This window comes from Hirundo rustica, chromosome 9 (assembly GCF_015227805.2).
Source record: "Hirundo rustica isolate bHirRus1 chromosome 9, bHirRus1.pri.v3, whole genome shotgun sequence".
NCBI classification, from domain to species: Eukaryota; Metazoa; Chordata; class Aves; order Passeriformes; family Hirundinidae; genus Hirundo; species Hirundo rustica.
In genome coordinates this window covers 5,468,369-5,487,526 of record NC_053458.1, presented here as the reverse complement: position 1 = coordinate 5,487,526, position 19,158 = coordinate 5,468,369, and the positions used below count along the sequence as shown (strand labels likewise).

At 44.6% G+C, this 19,158-nt stretch overlaps 1 protein-coding gene across 3 annotated transcripts in view; it reads right to left on the bottom strand.

The window, feature by feature from the left end:
• The window catches only part of LRP8 (LDL receptor related protein 8), a 167,666-nt gene that overhangs the window by 18,086 nt on the left and 130,422 nt on the right, over nt 1-19,158 (bottom strand). For all 3 annotated transcript variants that reach the window (XM_040072797.2, XM_040072798.2, XM_040072799.2), the window contains one exon: nt 6,075-6,437. In XM_040072797.2, the coding sequence (XP_039928731.1) occupies nt 6,075-6,437 (363 nt within the window). The remainder of the gene's footprint in view (nt 1-6,074; nt 6,438-19,158) is intronic.

The following is a 19,158-nucleotide window of genomic DNA, read 5'->3' as shown; positions in this document are numbered from 1 at the left end:
AGCAAATGTCAGAGTATTGGCTGCTTCCACCAAAGCAACAGAGGCAGCAGCGGGCTCAGCCACCGTTCTCCTGTGCCCCTCTGGTGTGCCAGATCACCCTCTACATCCTTGGCAAACAGCATCAAAGCCCATATGGGGACACCCAGTCAACAGAGACCCAGTGTCGGCAGAGAAGCTTCTCAGGTGACACAACAAAGCAAGCAGCAAAACTCCCAGCAGTGGGGCAGCTCTGGAGGCTGCAGTCTGTGTGAGGCCAGGCTGCTTTCCAGCTGGGAGCGTACAGTGACACTGGGTAGGCAAAGGCAACTGCTCCTCATCGCTCCTTCCTTCAGAAAAAATTATATTTCAGATACATTTCAAAACATATTCAGGCTAAGGCCCAGGCAAGAGAGCTGTAGTGACTCTGCCAAAGCAGTGTGGTCACAGCAGGGATGAAGGCAGCAACGAGACCCAAACATCAGGTTACCTAAGGCCCGTGAGCCAACAGCTCACTGGAAGGCAGGGGAGCTCCACTGCACTGTGGTGTTTCTTGGAGTTTCCAGCCCTAAACATCTCTGCAATATCAGCCCAGTTTTCATGCCTGAAATTCATTTGTCCAGGTCAGATTATAATGGACTCAAACCAGATCTGATAAACAGCAAAGCTGGGGAAAAATATAAATCAGACACCTGCACTAACCATGCTAAAAGCAATCATATTTCCCTCCCTAAGTTACAATGAATGAGAGCCCTCCCTAGCTGGGACCAGCCCTGTGCTGACACAGGGAACAGGCAGCCTGGCAAAACTGTCCTCATTCCTGGGACATGTTTTGCAGCTTCTTCTGAGGTGCCCATCGGATGTAATTCTTAAACTCCTATTAAGGCAGCACACCCTGGAGAGCTCCTGATTCCAGCCTTTCCACCACATGATTGTGTCCTGGTAGGGTCTGACAGAAAATCACTGCTTCTGAGTAGTGATGGGAGGCCAGCACCAGTGTTACTACATGGGAGGTGAGAGCTGTCTGCAGACTTCCCTGCACAATTTGACAAACTGGTTCTAATATAAAAATGACTACTTTCAGATAACCCAGGAAGAGCTGCAGACATGAAGTGAGCCAGCATCAATACCATAAAGTATCAGTTGCACAAAGACTCCACATTATTGGTGATTGCATCCCGCAGGATGCAGGATCCAGGTTCATGGCTGCTTCACTCAGTTCTAGTGCATCTTCAGCCAGAAAAGGCACCAGAGACAGGAAAAGCCACAAGTGCAGGGCTGCTGGGGGAAGGGAGAAATCCTGTCATTAGAAATACGGTGTTCACATGAGGAAAGTTTGGAAATAGCACTGCTCCTTGGAGAGGAAAGCCATATGCACTACATTCATAAAAAGCTGCAAAGTGACAAAAAAAATCCCAAGCAATAAGCACAGTTATGGGACCAGCTGTGCTGCCACGTTTCAGCTAATAAACCCAGGCACAGGAATGGGAAACCTCAGTGGGACATCTGGGACAGCAGCTCCAAAGTAAGCATGTGGGATCTGCTGCTCTACCAAATGCAGAAAAATGAAGGAGGGAAAGAAACAAAGCCATGGTCTGGGAGTCACAGACCACAGGTCTGGAAGTGGCACCAACAATCCTGCAGGGTGGCAGAGTCACTTCTGCTTAAACTGTTCCTGGCATGTACAGCCACCTGCCTGGGGAAGCCCTGACCGTGGAGAAAGCACCCTCCGCCCCAGGAAACCCTGACTTCTGCCAAGCTAAACCTTAGCCACTGCAAGGCTTTTCCTGTTGTCTCACTAAAAATTCCTTTGCCACAATTTTTTCTTGTCTTCACCTCTAACCCGAACACCAGTTTGCTTCCCCTTTTCTGTAGCAACTTCTGTGTGTGGAGGTAGGATAGGATGGTCCTCCATTTCTGACTATAAATATTAACCCTTACAAAAGTGTAACATGTAATTAAATCCAATGGGGTTTTGTCTTTTCTGGAGCAGAAACAGGTCTCCAGTTTATCAAGTAAATCTGCGTGACAACAGCTACAGATTTAGAAGACAGCTGTTATAAAACCTATAAATTGTCCTCATTTTTAATCTTCAGAGCTCTTCTAAAAAGCAGTTATAGCTAAATGCTAAGAACAGAAAGGTTTCTAATCCTCAAACGAATTAAAATTAAGGAGAATTTTGTAGGAATTGCAAAGACAATGTTGCATAAGCACCCCAAGACTGAGAGAAAAATGACAGCATGGTTCTTAGCTCAGTTGCTACAGAGACTGCAAACACAGATGTGAGGCTGTACTCCACTGCACAAAGCTTTGCTTCAAGAAGAGACAGAAGTTTGGAGAGCAGACTGGGTTTCCTGGCTCACTTCTTACTCCACCAGAGCTGTGGAAGTTCAGACCTTTGAGGAACAGCCCCAGAGCCTCTTAACAGACATCTAGAAAAGGCAGATTCAGTAACAGCTCCTACTGATTACAGAGGCATTAAATGCATGTATGGCATCTCTATTTTTTGCTGCATTTTCCAGGAGAATTCCATGTTCTCCTGAAACTGAGACACTAACCCATCTCAGCCCCACTGGCAGAGCTGACAGCAGGTTCCCATTAAGGCCATTCCCAAGGCAAAGCAATAACCCAAGAAGAGGGGAGGGCTGTGCTGTTTATTTGCACAAGATGTTCAGAAAATTGCTGTGCCTAATTTGGAAGGTTTAAATCATTGAAATCTCAGTATTTTTACAGCCATCTCCTCTGCAAATCAAATAGAAAACAAATTACCAAAGCCCTGCTAAATTAACAGGCGCTCTCAAAGAGACACACTTCCCATTTACAAATCCTGGGCACAAAGCTGCATCGCTCAAACTCAGCAGATATATTCCAGACTCCAAACCTGACCCTCAGCTTCTTCTGGTTTCTGGTTTTGTTTCCTTCCTCCCCAGAAAAGAAAATCCCAACATTTGCAAAATGTATCAATCCAATTTTATAGATGGGGAGACAGAGGCAGGAAAGTGTGAGGTCAGGTCTCAAGGGGTCTGTTTTCTTGCTGTCAGTTCTAAGCATTACTTATTCTCCCTCCTGGATGCCCTAATGCAAGTTGCAAAGGACATTTTAAAATATAACCATTCCAGATTTGGAGACGAATAAATCTAACCTAATGTTCATTTTATAAATATACATATATACATATTTGAATATATATGCTATGGAAAAAGCCCCAGCCACCCAATGTTCTCACACAGCTTTCCTGAAATGACTCATTCCCTCCTATTTATTTGCTGTCTTGCTGCCAAAACCTGTTCACCAATTGTCACCCTTCATTTCTGCTCTACTCATTTCCCTATCCAAGATGTTTATAACGAGTGACGGGTGATGGCCTCATGACTTTTTTTTAAAGCATTAGCTCCCATCCCTCTGTTTATACTGCACAAACCCCATCTGATCCCCATTTCCAAGAGAAGATGTAGCGGTGGTTCTGCAGTTTTAATCAAGTCCAGCCCAGGGGCCCATGTGCCATCCCTGTTGCTAAGGGCACAGAGCTGTGTCACACACCTGAAACTCTGCATGCCCCATGACACTGATCTCAGACAGAGAATTTCTGGAGATGAAAAGAACCATAAAGGTCCCTAAACTCTTCACTCCAAGAGATGAGCAGTGACACTGAGTTTCCAGAGCTCCCAAATGTCCCTTTCTTACTGCAGGCAGGTGCACCAGGGCAACAGCTGCATTTAGGATAGGGAAGCAACATTAATTTTGGCTCTGACCCAGTCAGCACATCAGCTACACGAGCACTCAGTGCTGCAGGGCCTCTCCCGGTTGCTGCCTCAGAGAATGCCATCCATGCAGTGTGGACGGCCGCGGGCTCACACACTGCTGTGGCACTGGGGTGCAACCAGAACCAGGCACTGTGCAGAGGAGCACTGAGGGAGCTAAAACAGCGGGGCTTTCACTCCCACTGTTTCCCAATCCACAGGAACGAAGGCAGCAGAAACAGCTCACATGCTTGTTTCTGCCAGGTAGACAAACTGCACATTGTGTCAGACTGAGGCTTTCTGGAAAGAGACCGTCGTCGTGCTAAATCTCCGCTACTCAGAATCCTCTCGAGTCACTTCTGCCACATTTCCTCCTTTCTCCACTGGTTGTCAGCACCGTGCTGTGCTGCAGCGGTGTCCAGCTGCCTCCTGTGCCCTGGGAGCTGCCTCTGGAAGTGCTGCTGGCTGAGGCTGCTCTGGTGGAGCTGTGCTTCCTCGGGCCTCAGGGCTGGGCACTTTGAGCTCAGCTGGACATGGCTGGTGCCTGTCACACCAAGGAAAGAAGCTGGGGAACAGTGGGCCCTCTGCCTCAGGAAGGTACACGGGCACAGTCCCACTCGTCTCACCCAGCAGAATGTCAAAATAAGTGGGGCCTGCAAAAGACTTAAAACATTTCATGTTGAACTGGGGTTGAAATTTAGGAGGTATTTCATCAGAAAGCACCATCAGTGAGCTGCTCCACTCTTTCTCCACTTAGCAATAGAAGGAAGCTGTTTTCCCTCTCCTGAGCTGTCCCAACTCAGCCATCTTCTCAGGTTGCTGTCACTGCAGGGAATGCATCTCGTGGGACAGAGATCAGTTCTGCAGGACTCCCCTGTACCAGACACCAGCTCTTCACCTTTGTAACATGGCCCTTGGCATTCCCCCTGATCTGGAGGGGACACCAGTACAAGAGCGCCCACGGAAGGTCTCAGAATGGAAACAGGCACCAAACCACCCAGGCTGCCCCAGCCAGCAGTGCCCATCTCCAGCAGCTGTGCTTCTGCATGGCTTTCCTGACACAGAGCCAGGAACCAACTTTGTCTTCTGACTCCACAGTCCCTGTGATCCTTTAGACCCTGGCAGCACTGGCTGGGTCCTGCTGCTCAAGAGCTCTGTCAGCAGCTTTAGCACCCTCTTGGAGATGAAGGAAAAGACAGCCTACCTAATCCACCCCTCCTGGGGAGGGGCTGACAGCCTTGTACTCAGCAGCCAAAGCTGCTCTCTTCCTAACAAAGCATTTTTGGCTTCTCCTATTCAGCTCTTGCCTCTCTTAAAAGAGGCCTTGGCTATTTTAAAAGCCCTGCTCTCCTGCAGTCCAAACAGTGGTGTCCAGGATTCACTATGTCCTCCTCTTACTAAAGAAGCCACTGAATTTACATCTGCTTCTGTGCCTGGAAGAAAGTCTGATCCCCAGCTCTTGAAGGGATCCCCACACAGCTGCTCACCAGCCTGGCCTTGGTGTTGTCATGGGTACAAAAAGATGGCGCTGGCGAAAGTGATAAATTTTCTCAGATACCTTGCAAAAATCCCTGGGTTTGCAGCTTGTTGCTGCTTTCCTACCTAAAGGTGGCCCAATGTCAGAGTGCTAAATATAAACAGCTATGTAAATATTTAATTTCAATCTTGTCATTATGAATATTCTAGCGAAGCATTTTGCTCTTGTTTTCTTCTCTCTCCCTCCTCAGGTAAGTGACCAGCTTGAACAGTTTAGTGGCTAAAATTGGATGAAATGTTCAAAATACCCCACATACCAACACCAGCATGTTAAATGCATAAATCCAGCTGAAAAGAAATCCATTATTTATTAGCTCTGTGCCTTTATCAAGCCAAGCTCAAAATGCATTTCCAACTGGATTCTTCAGAGGTACTTCTCTTGACTGCCTTGTTCAGTGTGCTCCAACTTCAGAGGCAGAAAATGCATTATTTTTTTCTCCTGATCATATATTCCCTTTAGCATAGCAGCTTCTAACCTTCAGGCTGTGACCCCACCACGCAGCCTGAGGGCTTTGAACATTTTTCCCATTTTTCACTCCTTGTCTTTCTAGTGAAACACATCTCTTCTGAGGCACGGCACCATCCAACAGCTCTTACACGTCCTCTATGGATTCTCAAGGAAAAAGCACAAAAGGAGTGTGGAATACACCTGACCCTGCTGAGCTGGGCACCCAGCCATGTCATGTGGGACACAAACGCTCCTTGTCTGGCGCAGCTGCTGCTCAGACATCAAAGGCTTGCCTTCAAACACAGCCCACAGCAGCGTCCTGGCCCTTCCACCCCAGCCCAGAGCGCCCTCGGCCCTGCCCCGCAGACACTCACGGCAGTCCTGCTCATCGGACTTGTCCTTGCAGTCCTCGTCGCCGTCACACTTCCAGTTGAGGTGGATGCACTCGCCATTCCCGCACTGGAACTCGTGGGCCGCGCACGTGTTGAGCGCCTTGGCGTCGTAGCCGCACTTCTCCATGGACTCGTCGGACTGATCCTCGCAGTCGGGCTGGTTGTCGCACACCCACAGCTCCGGGATGCACATGCTGTTGTTGCACTGGAACTCGTTGGGGTTGCAGGTCAGAGGGGAGCACTTCCTTTCATCGCTGCCGTCCCCGCAGTCGTTGTCACCGTCACACACGAAGATGATGGAGATGCACGACTTGTTACTGCACTGGAACTCGTTGGGAGAACAGGCTTGGGAATAAAAACAAACAGGTGAGCTGGGAGGTCTCCAACCCAGCCCTCACCACTGCCCCAGTTTAGCACATTAGGGATGTCTGAGGGCAAAGGCACAAAGGCATTATCACGGCTGTCCTACCCCGAAACATTTCACCCGGTGGTTACCACGTGGCAAGGAGCCGGTGAGGCGAAGAACTCCTCGGCTGTGCCTCAGGATGCGTCCCCTAGGGACCACGGGCAGCCTGGAGAAGGAGGGGCAGCAGGGCTGTGGGAACTGCGGGTGGGAGAAGCGGGGGCAGCGCTGCCCTGGCACTGAGGGGCAGCCAGGCGAGCCCCGGGCGGGAGCAGCGGCAGGAACGGGAAGGGGCCGGAGGGTGCAGGGAGGGGTTGGGGCTGTGCTGGCAGCACCGGGGCTCCGCTTGGCTCCACGCTGACATTACCAGCTTCCTGACTTTCATAAGCACAGAATCAGGTTTCAGGATTTCACAGTATGCCTGGTTTTGGACATATTAAGTGGGATGTGTAGGGTAAATATTTAGTGAGTCGAGCATCAATTTAGCTGCAATCTGCCAGTAAGGCCCTTTACAACACGCTGAATGCCTTCCCTGGAAATCACAACTCAACATTAACATACAAATGAGGCACTTGTCAGATAGAAGCTGAGCGGTGCACTCTCCTCTGCAAGGCTAATGGACAGCTGAACCAGACATGCCTGCTCAAATTGAACTTTCAGGTACTCCAACAAAGTGCAGTTCACAGTCACTCTGTCCCATCAAGGTATGGGGGAACCAAAACTCTGTAGGTACTTTGAAGTAGTTACTTACAGAAGAATTTTTCTTCTGCAGTTTCAGCCCTCTACAGGGAATTTATGGCTTTGATAAATTACAAGTACAATAAATATAAATGCATATAAATTACAATTTTTTTTTAAATATATTGCGCTTGGGAATCTTTTTGTCTTCAGAAGCAGAGCTACTTACTGCCATATCTGCAGAGCCCCTACACTAGACCACTCAGTTTAGATGGTACCAATCACTGCAATGCAATTGCACCTGGAAAGCAGCAGAATCCCTCTAAAGGACCTGTCATATCCCAGATTTCAGCCAGTGACAGGAACCAGCGGGATTCTACTGCAATATATATCTGGTTTATACCTGGGAATAAAGCTGTATTTATCCAGCAATTTAGAACATGTCCACTTGCACAGATGCCTAATTACATTCTGCCTCACAAACTTGCTGGGCTCTATCTGACAACCTAAGCAGCCTCTCATTTTACGTCTCAATGTGATGTAAAATACACACAGACACACACACACACATATATATGTATATATATGCACTTGGTAGAGTATTTTAGGTACTGAGATGCCCTTGACAGGCACCTGTCCCTTGGAACAGCCACAGTTTTTCCCCCTCTGAACAGAAGGAACTGAGATCAGACAAGTAACACTAGGAAGTGAATCCTCATAAGGACATGAAATACAAGTACAGTCTGGTGGAGAAGCATCTAAAAACCTTCCTCTTTTGCATGGCAAAATTGGGACCATTAAAATGCTCTGAATATCACCCAAATTCTGCTCTTTATCTCCATTCAGCAGATCTTTCTATCGTTACCCCGTAACCAGAAATCCTCTATTAACCCTACTGATCAAGTACACAGCTATATAACTCAACACTGTCTTCAGAGGAGCCATTACATGGAACTGCATATGGAACATTCCTCCATAAAGTGGAAGTTCAAGGTAACAGTTATAATCTTACCAATCTCTTTTAAAATGGTATTGGGAAAACAGGGATATTTCTATGGCTTTGTACAGCTTCTGTAAAAGATAAAGGCTGAGAAGAAGAAATTGCTTTTCCGGCATTATTTTGATGAATCTCAGAAACGGATCAGAGAGCAAAAATCTTGCATAGTTCTTTGATCCCTAATGTTTGAGCAAGATTGTAATTACTTGCACATGCCAAATGTGCATACATTTCCTTTCCACCAACTGTAATGAGCCCCTCTTTTCCCCCTCGTTGTTTTCCCGGTCCCACCTCCACCCCTCCTCCTGTTTGGAGGTATTTCCCTTCAGAAATCTGCTGCATTGGCAAATTTGCGACTGATAAACACAGGAGTGGGATACAGACAATGGAAGTTTGCACAAAAGCTCCTCCTTTGCACCTACAAATCCCAGTACAGATATAAAATTACTGATAATCACAGCCAGAAAATAGAAGCAGTTCAGCTTTTGTAACCTCTCGTGAGGACTTTTCTCAGTGAAGCCTAAGAATTGCTAGCTAGAAAAATTGCACGGTCATGATTATTTTATTTCTTTTTAAAAATTGAGTGTGCTGCCAGCACTACAAGCTCTCTCCCCAGGAACAAGCACAGCAGTCTGGCTGTTGGTAACTCCCCACACTCCTTCTGGGTCACACCTGCCTCCAGCAGAGAGCTCCAGCCACCCCTCCCGTGTGCTCTGCTGCTGCCATGGGAGGGCAGAGAGCATCCCAACAGCGCTCACCCTTCCCTCATCGTCCCCACAGCTGAGATCCTCAGGGCAGGCCAGGCTCAGGCCGAGGCTGCAGCTCCCAGCCCCGGGGAGCAGAGCTGGCCCCGGGTGCCGGGGCTGAGCCGATCGTGGCGCCGCAGCCAAGAGCCCAATAAAGCACTAAGTTATCTTACACAGCACCTGGAGAGACGGGCATGGGGCAGGAAAGCCCCAGGGACAGTTCATTTCACATCCCCTTCCATCAATCTGTCAGAGTACCTTGCAGTCCCATCACTGCAGTACTGCGCTGCCTCCGGAGCATTTCAGTAGAAAATGTGCCAGTAGTAATTAAATGATCACTGGGGTATTTTTTGACTTGAGCAATTTGTTTGCATTCTCCAATTTTGCTACCTGTCCTATTGTAGGCTGATTCATTCAAGACCAAGGAATCAAATAATAATTTGCTTTCTTTAGCACAGGACAAATTAATAAACGTTGTACTCTAAGGTGCAAAACTTCAAACATGAGTGATCCCAATAGAAATCTTGGAAATGTTTGTCAAGATCTGTTTAACCAACAGTCTTCAAAGCATAATTATAACATCAGTTTACTGTAGAGCACTGTAATCTGTGAAGGTTCTTCACCGTTTTAGGAAGTAAAATATCACACATAAATAATTATGTAGATGTGATTTTGCTATTGACAAAATATACCATAGGTATTCTGCATTAATTTTTGCCCTGTGCTGGTCTGTAGAGCACAACAGTCACAGTTTTTGCCCCACAGCCTGCAGCTGCACTCTTGTCACTTCTCTTGAGGAGAGTGGAGCAGAAGCAGCCTTGGGACAGAGGAAGTTAGAACTAACAGAATAACAGAAGATCAGAGAGATTGCAGTTGTGGAGTCAGTGTTTCAGTACTGGCTGGTTCTCTTTTGCCCAGAGCCAGGATTTAACCAGAGGTTTTAAGTCAGAGTCCGGTGCAGCAGGGACACTCATAGCTCAGGCATGGCACCAAAAATTCAGATCATTCTGCCACATGCTTTTTAAGGGTTTTGAGAAAAAAGCACAATGCTCTTAAGATATAGAATTCTCTAAAAATACAGGGTGCTCATTAAAAACTGTCATTTACAAAAATAAATATTTGTACATAACATTTCTACAATGGACAGCTCTACCAAGTGTGGATCCTCAAATCTGGACAAAATTGAAAAAATGAAATAAATAGTATGTCCATCATTACCAGGAGCTGGGAATTACATATAATGGACTATAACTGCTGTCATTGCTAATTTCTAATTGAAGATTTTATAGCTTTTCAGTAGGACTCAGGTATTTAATTCATCTCTCCTCCAAAAGGGCCATTTCCACTTGAAATTACATGAATGGCTTAAAGAATGATAATTATTTGGTAAAAATTGTGGTAAAGTGGATAGCAGCAATTATACACTGTTGCTGATGACAAGACGATAAGATGAATTATTACACTGCATTTTTCTGACACTGCCCCCAAAGCAACATTAAAAAAATGTGTCTGAAAATTTATGGTTTTTTAAATCTGATAATGGGTCCTCTAAAGCAGGCAAAGGATGATTTGTGAATACCAACATTTGCATCAGGGAGGGGGAGATCTGCTGGTGATTCATGGCTGCTTCAACACTGGCAGGAGAGGCTGCTGGACTTGAGAAACTCTCTGAGATTTGGGATTTGAGTTCTGCAGGGCTGAGGGGTGGAATTCCTGAGCTCCATCTGCCCAGGTTTTCTGTCCCAAGTGCGAGCCCAGCTCCCCCAGCCCACAGGAACCAATCTCTGAGCTGGGCCATGGATAAGGAGGTCACAGAGTGCAGACATGGTAGATTATGCTGGAACTCCCAGTTACCAGCTCTGTCAGCATGTTAGTTTTGCATAACTAGTATTTATTTTCAGATTTAATTCTGTCTAAATTATTTATTTTGCCTGCAGTCAATTGCTTACCAAATACCTGAATATTTCATATAGATCTTCTGTCAAATGCCAGTCTTTAAAGCACGGATTCGTGCCTGGAAGGACAAGTTTCTCACGGAAAACTGCCCTCCAGGAAGGACAGCAAAAGAGATGGAGGTAAATGAAGATGACCTTGAAGCTCATTGCTCTGAAAAAATGACAGGCCTCCCATGGAGGGAATAATGCAGCGGAATTGCAGCCTCACTCCCACCAGTGGTTGTTGCTATGGTGATTGATACCGAAAAGCCCATCTAGATGGAGGCTGCAGAAGGAATAGTAATTCCTGATATTGTTCAAATCACTAATGGAGCTAAGGAGCCATCTCACGCCCTCCTGCAAATTAATATTTGCATGTGCTGGCTGCCTTTGTCACACGCTGCCCTCAAACACAAATCAGTCATTTTCCCATTCTCTGGAGCAGTATTTGCATAGTATTAGTTAATTATAACCCAGCAACCAGATGCCAAAGCCCCTGCTGACAAATAATAGTTGGTTCAAAAATGTATTTGGTGATTTAGAATGCATTTCCTGAGATTCATATATTCATTCCAAGTGGTTTAATTATCTGGAAATGGAATTAATTATGACCCCAAATTTACAGAGAGAAGCAGTTTATGTATAAAGGTATGCACACTCTGCACTATCTGTTTAATTTTATGTATGTGCAATAAGGTTGCAACTCATACCTCTGATCTCCTCAATTTTCCTTCAAACCAGAAAAAGGTTTGGAAGTTTATCAGATGTTCTTCTGGCTAAATGACTGAAAATGACCTCAAAATAAGAACAAGTGAATCCAGTGTAAAGGGTTTAAGGGTAAAATAAAGCAGCTTGAAAGACAAAAATGGATGGTCAGGACACCAAAGATTAATATTATCCTGCTTTTATGACAATCCAAGACACCCCACAGGGATCTCATGAGGATAAAGACATTATTATTACTCTTTTATATTCTGACTGCAATATAATCAGCTGAATCAGACTGGAGATGTTTTGTACTAGCCAAAATTTAACTGGAAAACAAATGTGCTGTGAAGTGTCTAGTGAGTTTCTTTCCTGACTTTGAAATTTGGAGCCTGTACAGGACAAGCTCACTCCTATTCCCTTAGACATGACTTGCTTATTAAAATGGTAATTTTACAAATTGCACCAATTTGGCAAATCCCTCAGAAACATCTGATAATAGCCATTAAACTAACAGCTGCTCTAATATTATCACACAAAATTCTGTATTTCTGAGGAATATATGAACGTTCAGCAAGCAGAACAGGGCATTCCTGAGCAGGGCTTCATCCCGGGACAGTGCACACAAATCCCACATTATTGCACACACAGACCTCTTGGATCTGGCAGGACTCCCTGTGGTTAGGAATCTTCTGCACAACCACGACTTAATTTTGCCTTTGTGGAGTTTAAATCACAGACCCTTTGCCAGGAAAAGCCAATCCATGGATGCCATCTTCCACCCACTGGGCAGATTCCCACTCCGTGCTCATCTGCTGACACAGAGACACACGACCTGCCTGATTTCTGGTTCCTTATGTCCAGCTCAGGAGAGATTTCATCAAAATCCTAAAAGCTACACTCCAGTCATTGGCAAATGACAGCACAATTGGGTTTATTCTCAGGAAATGTGGGAAAGGCAAAGAATGCCAGCCCAAGGCTCCACAGCCATGTCCCTGGCCTGCCACTTTCTCCCTACCCTTACCCATTCCTAAGCACAGGGATGGCACCAGTGTAACAGTGGGCAAGCTGAGCCATTTCCCCAGAATCAATCCAATCATTTACAAGTTGCTGCTGTAACTGAGCAGGGAATCCTGGAGGTGGCTGACTCACAGGTTTGAACTCACCTGAGCAGCGAGGGACAAAGCAGAGCTCACACTGCAAGCAGTGAGGTCAGTGCCTCATAAAATTTCCATTTCCACTAATTTACTTTGCTTGATGGGAACTGTCTGTAAGAGGAGATATTGCTTATTGCAGTTTGCTTCACTATTAAACATCCACTGTGTTTGGAACATGCAATATTAACTCTTCTGGAGCACAGACAAAACAAGGCAAGGCTGTGAGCTTTGCCTTCTCAACTCCCCCATTTACCCAACCACGTCTCAAATTTCTCTAGGAAAGAGATCCAAAATGAGCTTGAATGCAGGTTCAATAACAATTAAAAGACGCTTTTGAAATAAAATGGTTTGCAAGACTGATCTGAAGGGAGAGGGACCTTAAAAAAGAAGCACTGAGGATGCGATGAGGCAATTGACAGAATTTGGTGTAGCCCCATTCAGGGTTATGAATCCTATAATGACCAGTTCCCACAGACACAAGACCCCTGTGGTGATTTTGGGAGAGGGAGAGACTGACAGACTGCTCAGGAAACAAGCAGCCCCTGCCTGCTTTCACTAATGTGGTAATTAGGGGGCACAGCTATTACGTGATGTAGACAGTGTACCACAATTCCAGAAAAGAATGGCAATCATTTCTCAAAAAACAGTATTAGATTTTCTACTCAAATGGAAAATTTAATCACTGAGTGACACTCACTACAATTAAACCTGTAAGGGTCGTGTGCTGACTGTGCTCACATTAACAACAATGAGATTTCCATGGCATTAGGATTTGCCTTGCAGTTTGTATGAGATGGGAATAGAAAGCAGCACTCTCCTGGATTTGGGCTGAGATGAAGACTCACATGTTCAACATGAGCAATTTAATTATTTTAAAGTCACTGAAACAAAGATGGGTAATGAAGTGGTGTTTACTGTGAGCTAAACCTTCTTCATTATATTTTATCTAATGAACAAATTTATTTGCAAAGTAAAGGCAAGGTTAATCCAACCCTTATATCATCCTCTATGAAAAGAGTATTTTAGCCACCAAGATGACTTTCAGATTAGTTTCATCTGTTAATATGACTCATAAACCAACTTTTTTTTCTCTTTCCTCTTGCATCAAACATGACATGGTCCTCTCCTGCGTAGGACTGTGCTGACTTCAGGCTACTGATTTTGATTTAGCCTTCAGATCATATGCTCAGGAAGCAGAACTGCTAATTAGTGTAACACATATGTACTGGTGGCCGCAGCAGGATGCAACTCCTACCCACATATCTGCCATCACAGCACCATCACTGGCACTGCCAACTACAGAAGATTTCCCTGAATAAAACTAAACAGATTCTTGCATTTTGGATGAATAGGCTCAAAATTATAGCTGCATTCTTATGAAGAAAGCACTTCAGGGATGTGAAATACAATTGTATTTGGCAATAAGAGATGTAATTCCTTGACTGTTTCAACTCTAGGAGCTCTAACTGTTGAAAGACAGACTATCCAAAAGATAAACATAATTACAGGCCAATTCTTACTCCTCTGACAATATGATGTGAGATTGGAAAGAAGAATCAGAGCCAATGTCTCCAGCTAAAGTGCGGAAAGAGCAGCAGGACAAAGCTCGTGTGGGTGTGCACAGGTATCCTGCAGTCCAGCACTATTAAGCTTTGGTTTTAATTATCCACAAATCTTTGTATAAAAGCAGCTCTTTGACAGCCCTCTTCCAGAACCCTGTGAACAACGATCCTCTGGGGTGTGAAGGATGTGTCTGTGTGGGGCTCTGAGTGTGCTTGTCCTGTTCCTTGCATCCCCCCTTTTTCCCCTCACGCTCCTTCAGAGAAACACTGCAAAAGTACCACTGCTGCATTGTCTTGTTTTCAGATTGTGTCTTCATCTTCTCTGCTTTAGAGAATAAATTATTCATGGAACACTGATAGGAACAATTTCTCTGCAGGAGGATCAGCACAGGGCCACCCCCAAAGCCGCCCTCCGTGCTGGAAGCTCCATTAGCAGATGTGCCACTCTCTAAAACCGAGCTCGAGGGACAGAGCCGGGAAGGCAAAGCCATTCTGCCCTCACCCTCTGCAGGTACAGCCTGGCACAGCTTGGGCCACGGCTTTAGGGTTTAATTCTGGATTTACACAGTGACTGTCTTACCTCTAACCTAAGTTCACGCACTGTTTAATTATGTTTAATTACAACGAGCATCCAATATATTAAAAATGCAACTGCCTTCACTTTTGCTGTCAGCATGCAATTAAAAGTAACTCCCAATCTCTCTTCTTTCTTGCCATTTTGTTCTGAAGGAGCTCGGGACAAATATGATTATGGGCTGAGATTTTTCCTAAATAACAATGGGGATTTTTCTGCAAATTACTACTGCTTTTGAAGGAGCTCTAATACTTTAAGCAGTGATAAAGTGGCAGCTGTACATGTTTAATTTCTGAGAGCCAGGGCATAATGCACAAGCATTAATCCCTCCAGCTGTCCAGTAATTAAACATCATGTAAAGCCCAGAGGATATCATTGCTGTGCTACCTTATCTTATTTATGAAGGACTTGCATTTGTTAAATCTAGCAATTCTTTTTTTCCTTCTTGGAAGTAATTGTAAATTCTTCCACCATGGCAAGTGCACTGAAGCTACAGCTACCCTCTATAAAATGTCAGGAATTTCAGACCAGCCATGTTTCTTTTCACCACATACTAAAATAATGAATAACGATAGTAGATAAAGAGTTCTTTTACAGGCATGACTGTGATGCTTTGGGCTTTAACCCTGTGAAAATTGGTGGGTTTCTCAGGGAGAATACATGGCAAAATCTGACCCTTTGGGTTTGATGTCCCTCTGAGCTGACTGAGGGACAGCACATAATGAATGTTAGTTCATTAACAGGCAGTGAACAGAACTAACTTTGACAAAAGCACACATTAATCAAACTGCAATGAAACATAAAATCAGGGCTACATTATCAGCAAGTTAAAAGGTCTCAGTAGGATCAGTATGGTCAAATCCCAGTAGGAAACACTGGAAATGTGACTCATACAAAACACGGGTACCTTTTACTGCACAAAGAAAAAACAGTGCTGGGACAACGTGATGCTCTTTATAGTTACAGGACAATGATAAAAGATGGTAAAACAATTTAACTGTCAATAGAAAGGGCACTTCATGTGAGCGTAGGTGCAGGAGCAGAGCCGGGGAAGGTGACTTTAAATCAGCTTTGCAATGTCCCTCCTTCAGCTGGTTCATCACCAGGTGGATCTGCTGGAGGGATGAACAGCTCTAAATCCTGCTTTAAATTCTGCCTTCAGCCAATGGCTCTCAGGTGACCTGAGGGCTGTTAACCACTGGCAAGAGCTGACCCCAAGCTTTCTGCACTTGGACCTTTGAAGAAAAGGACCCCTCACTTGGAGGGGCTGCTGTCTTTTATGGAGAGCAGCACGTGAGCCTGGAGCTGTGCCAGGAAAAGTGGAAAGTTCACCACCTGAGGATCCTGTAAATGATCTATACACACAGGAAAGCCTGTGAGCTGCCATGGCAAGGACACGTGGTTACAGCTGAGCACACCTGTGCTTACTCTTATGAATTTAAAAAACCTTTATCCAGTTTGTTCACTTTTAATCTGGCATATCATAAGGCTGAAAATCTAGAATTAATTCTGAGACACATGGTCAGCTATGAAAAGCCTGAAAGACCAGGCTCCAAAAGAAGATGCTCTGGCTAATGAGGCTGTCACTGGCATGAGACCCCTGCAGGAATTCCTGGCTCTCACCTCAGCCAACTGCACAAGGTCAGTGTGAGTATGTCTCAACAGAGATTTAACAAGTTCTGCTGTAGTTAGCCAAGTCCAGATGGACCTCGACTTGTGTTGCTTTAATTACAGCCTCTCACACTTAATTCCTCTTTTATTGTTAGTAAACACATTCATAAGCTTCTCCAATCCATTGTGACAAAGGTTGGATGCACTGGGAACAGAAAACCTTCACAAGGGAAGTAAGCAGCACCTCCAAGCCAGCAAATTCAAGACTGCTGAACCTGACCTATGACTACACCACACCTGGTATTGTGAAGACTCAAATTACTTCTGCTCCAAAAACCGAAAAATAAGATTTTTCTTTTCATATAGTCTGATTTTAAAAAGGCAGGTATTTTCAGAAATTGTTTGTGCACTGGAAGTCAGTAGTGTTCCTAAAGCCTGACTGTTGGAAGTCAATTATTCAGGCACTTAACTACCTATGTGCAAGGATTAATACCTGCAATTAATCCCTGGTGCAACTACAGCCTGTGCAGACACAAATCCGGATCCCTGATCACTGGAGCTTTATCCATTGCAGGTGAAAAGAATTTGCAGTTTCCATTGCTTCCTTGACAAGTTCTTCCACAGGGTGAAAACCACAGTGTTTGTCTCCTCGTTCAGATTCTCTACTTTTGTGCCCCAGTCTCTGAACAGCTGCTCTTCCCCACAGCAGGCTGTGCCAGTGTCTGCTCTGGATACATTTCACATGGATTCAAAGAGCAATGAAATCATTCTGAGAGGAAAAATCCAGCAAGAGTTACAAGGTTCAGAGCAGTAGCTGGAAAGGAAACTGCTGGAGGAGGAAGAACCATAATACACCTACACTGTTCCTACAGTTTTGGATGATTCTATACCATAATCATTACAGTCCTCTCCTGCAGGAGATCCTCCCTTCACTTGGGCACATCCTCACACAGGGACAGGTTCTTGCACAGCCAAGCTTTGCTCCTGGATACTGGCACAATCTTGTTACTGGTACAAACTACCAACGCAGAAATGCAGGCAGAAATAAGGTTCATAAACTCTGTATTAAATCCTCTTGAAGAATTTTAAATCCAAGAGCCAGTTATTCCTATGAAAAATCAAGAGTATACCCAGTTAAAATATTTTTGAAGTGTCACATGAGGTTGCAGTAATAGCTTTACTAACATGGATTTAGAAAGAGCTTAGGGTTTTTTTTTTCTGGATGCCCTCACTCACACCATCTTCAAGTCATCATCCACTTGTTTATTGCACATGCAGGCTCTCACCACAGAAATTATTCTGTGCACAAATAAATAAATCCCCTTCCGAGCATTTATCCAGCAGGATGTGTTATTTATAGACAAGTTGGTCAGCTCTGTGACAGGGTGCTGTGCTCCAAGGGCAGTGACAGGCAGTGCTGAAGCTTCTCATAAAATGAGAATAAAAACCTGAGTGCAGAGATTAAATTAACAAAACAAAGAGAAGAAGGGCTCTGAAGTGGTCAGGATACTGCATGCTGCTGAGATAAGAGGAAACAGAGAAAGGAGGATTCTAACCAGAGACGAAATGGGAATGTTAACAAGAGTATCACTGGATAGGCTTAGTGAGGTTTATCAGATTTGGGTAAGGGAGAGGACAGCCGTCCATCCTCCACAAGCTCCCTGTTGAAACAGCTCACACAATTGTTCTCATCCATAAGGAAAAGATCCTCATTTGACAGGCAACAGTACTCCCACTGCAGCCATTCAGCTGTGCCTCCTGCTTCCCTCTCAAAGCCAGTTTTGACCTCGGAAAGATGCTGAGTTGAGCTCTCAGGACTGAAAGTTTTTGATGTTTGCACCCACCCAGGATGTTCCAAGTTTACCTGTCAGTGCCTTTTCCCCTGCTCCTCGTGCCAGAGAATGGCTCATCCCACAGGCACACTCAGCAGAGACTTCCAGGGTGTGGGGACAACGCTCAGTCATTAGAAACTGGTTGAAAGCTCCTAATTTATTTCTCACCAGTCATCCAACAACTATCAAAATGTGGTAATTTGTCCTTGGATTAAATTTCCATTTTTAAGAACCTGCACATGCACTAAAACTGGAAGCTAAGTAAGAGTAGAGATGCTGAAACATGCAGAACAGAAACACTCAGCTATTTTAAAATCCATTAATAGCATCATTATGCTGAAAATATGTGGCATTCAGAACATATTTACATTCATTTTGGGGGTTACCCAAGGCTTTGGGAAAAAAAGTTCAAAGCAATTTCAAGTAGATTTTTATTATAACTAAAAGACTCCATGAGACCATTCCCACTGGTGTGAGCAGCAGCATTAAATCAGGGGAGGCAGCCACCAGTGTAAAAAATAGTTCTCATTTCACTAACTCATATCAGGAAAATAGCAGTTACAATTATCTTCTGAATTTGTCTCTAATTCAAGCCTCCCATTCAAAGAAAATAAAAAATGGACGCACTAAAGAGAAAACCTTAAGAGTTTCACATGGAAAACCAATAAAAGGAAAAATCAAAAAAGGACCAAGAAAAAATACTTTAACAAAGAGAACTAAGTAGTGGAACAAGTTGCTCACAGAGTAAAAGTTTTGATAATATTTTGTTTCATAATGCTGTCTGCAAAGAAATTTGTCCACAGCAATCCACTCAGAACCCCAAAATGTTCATGTAAAACAAATTTCATTATACAGCTTCAAAGAAAA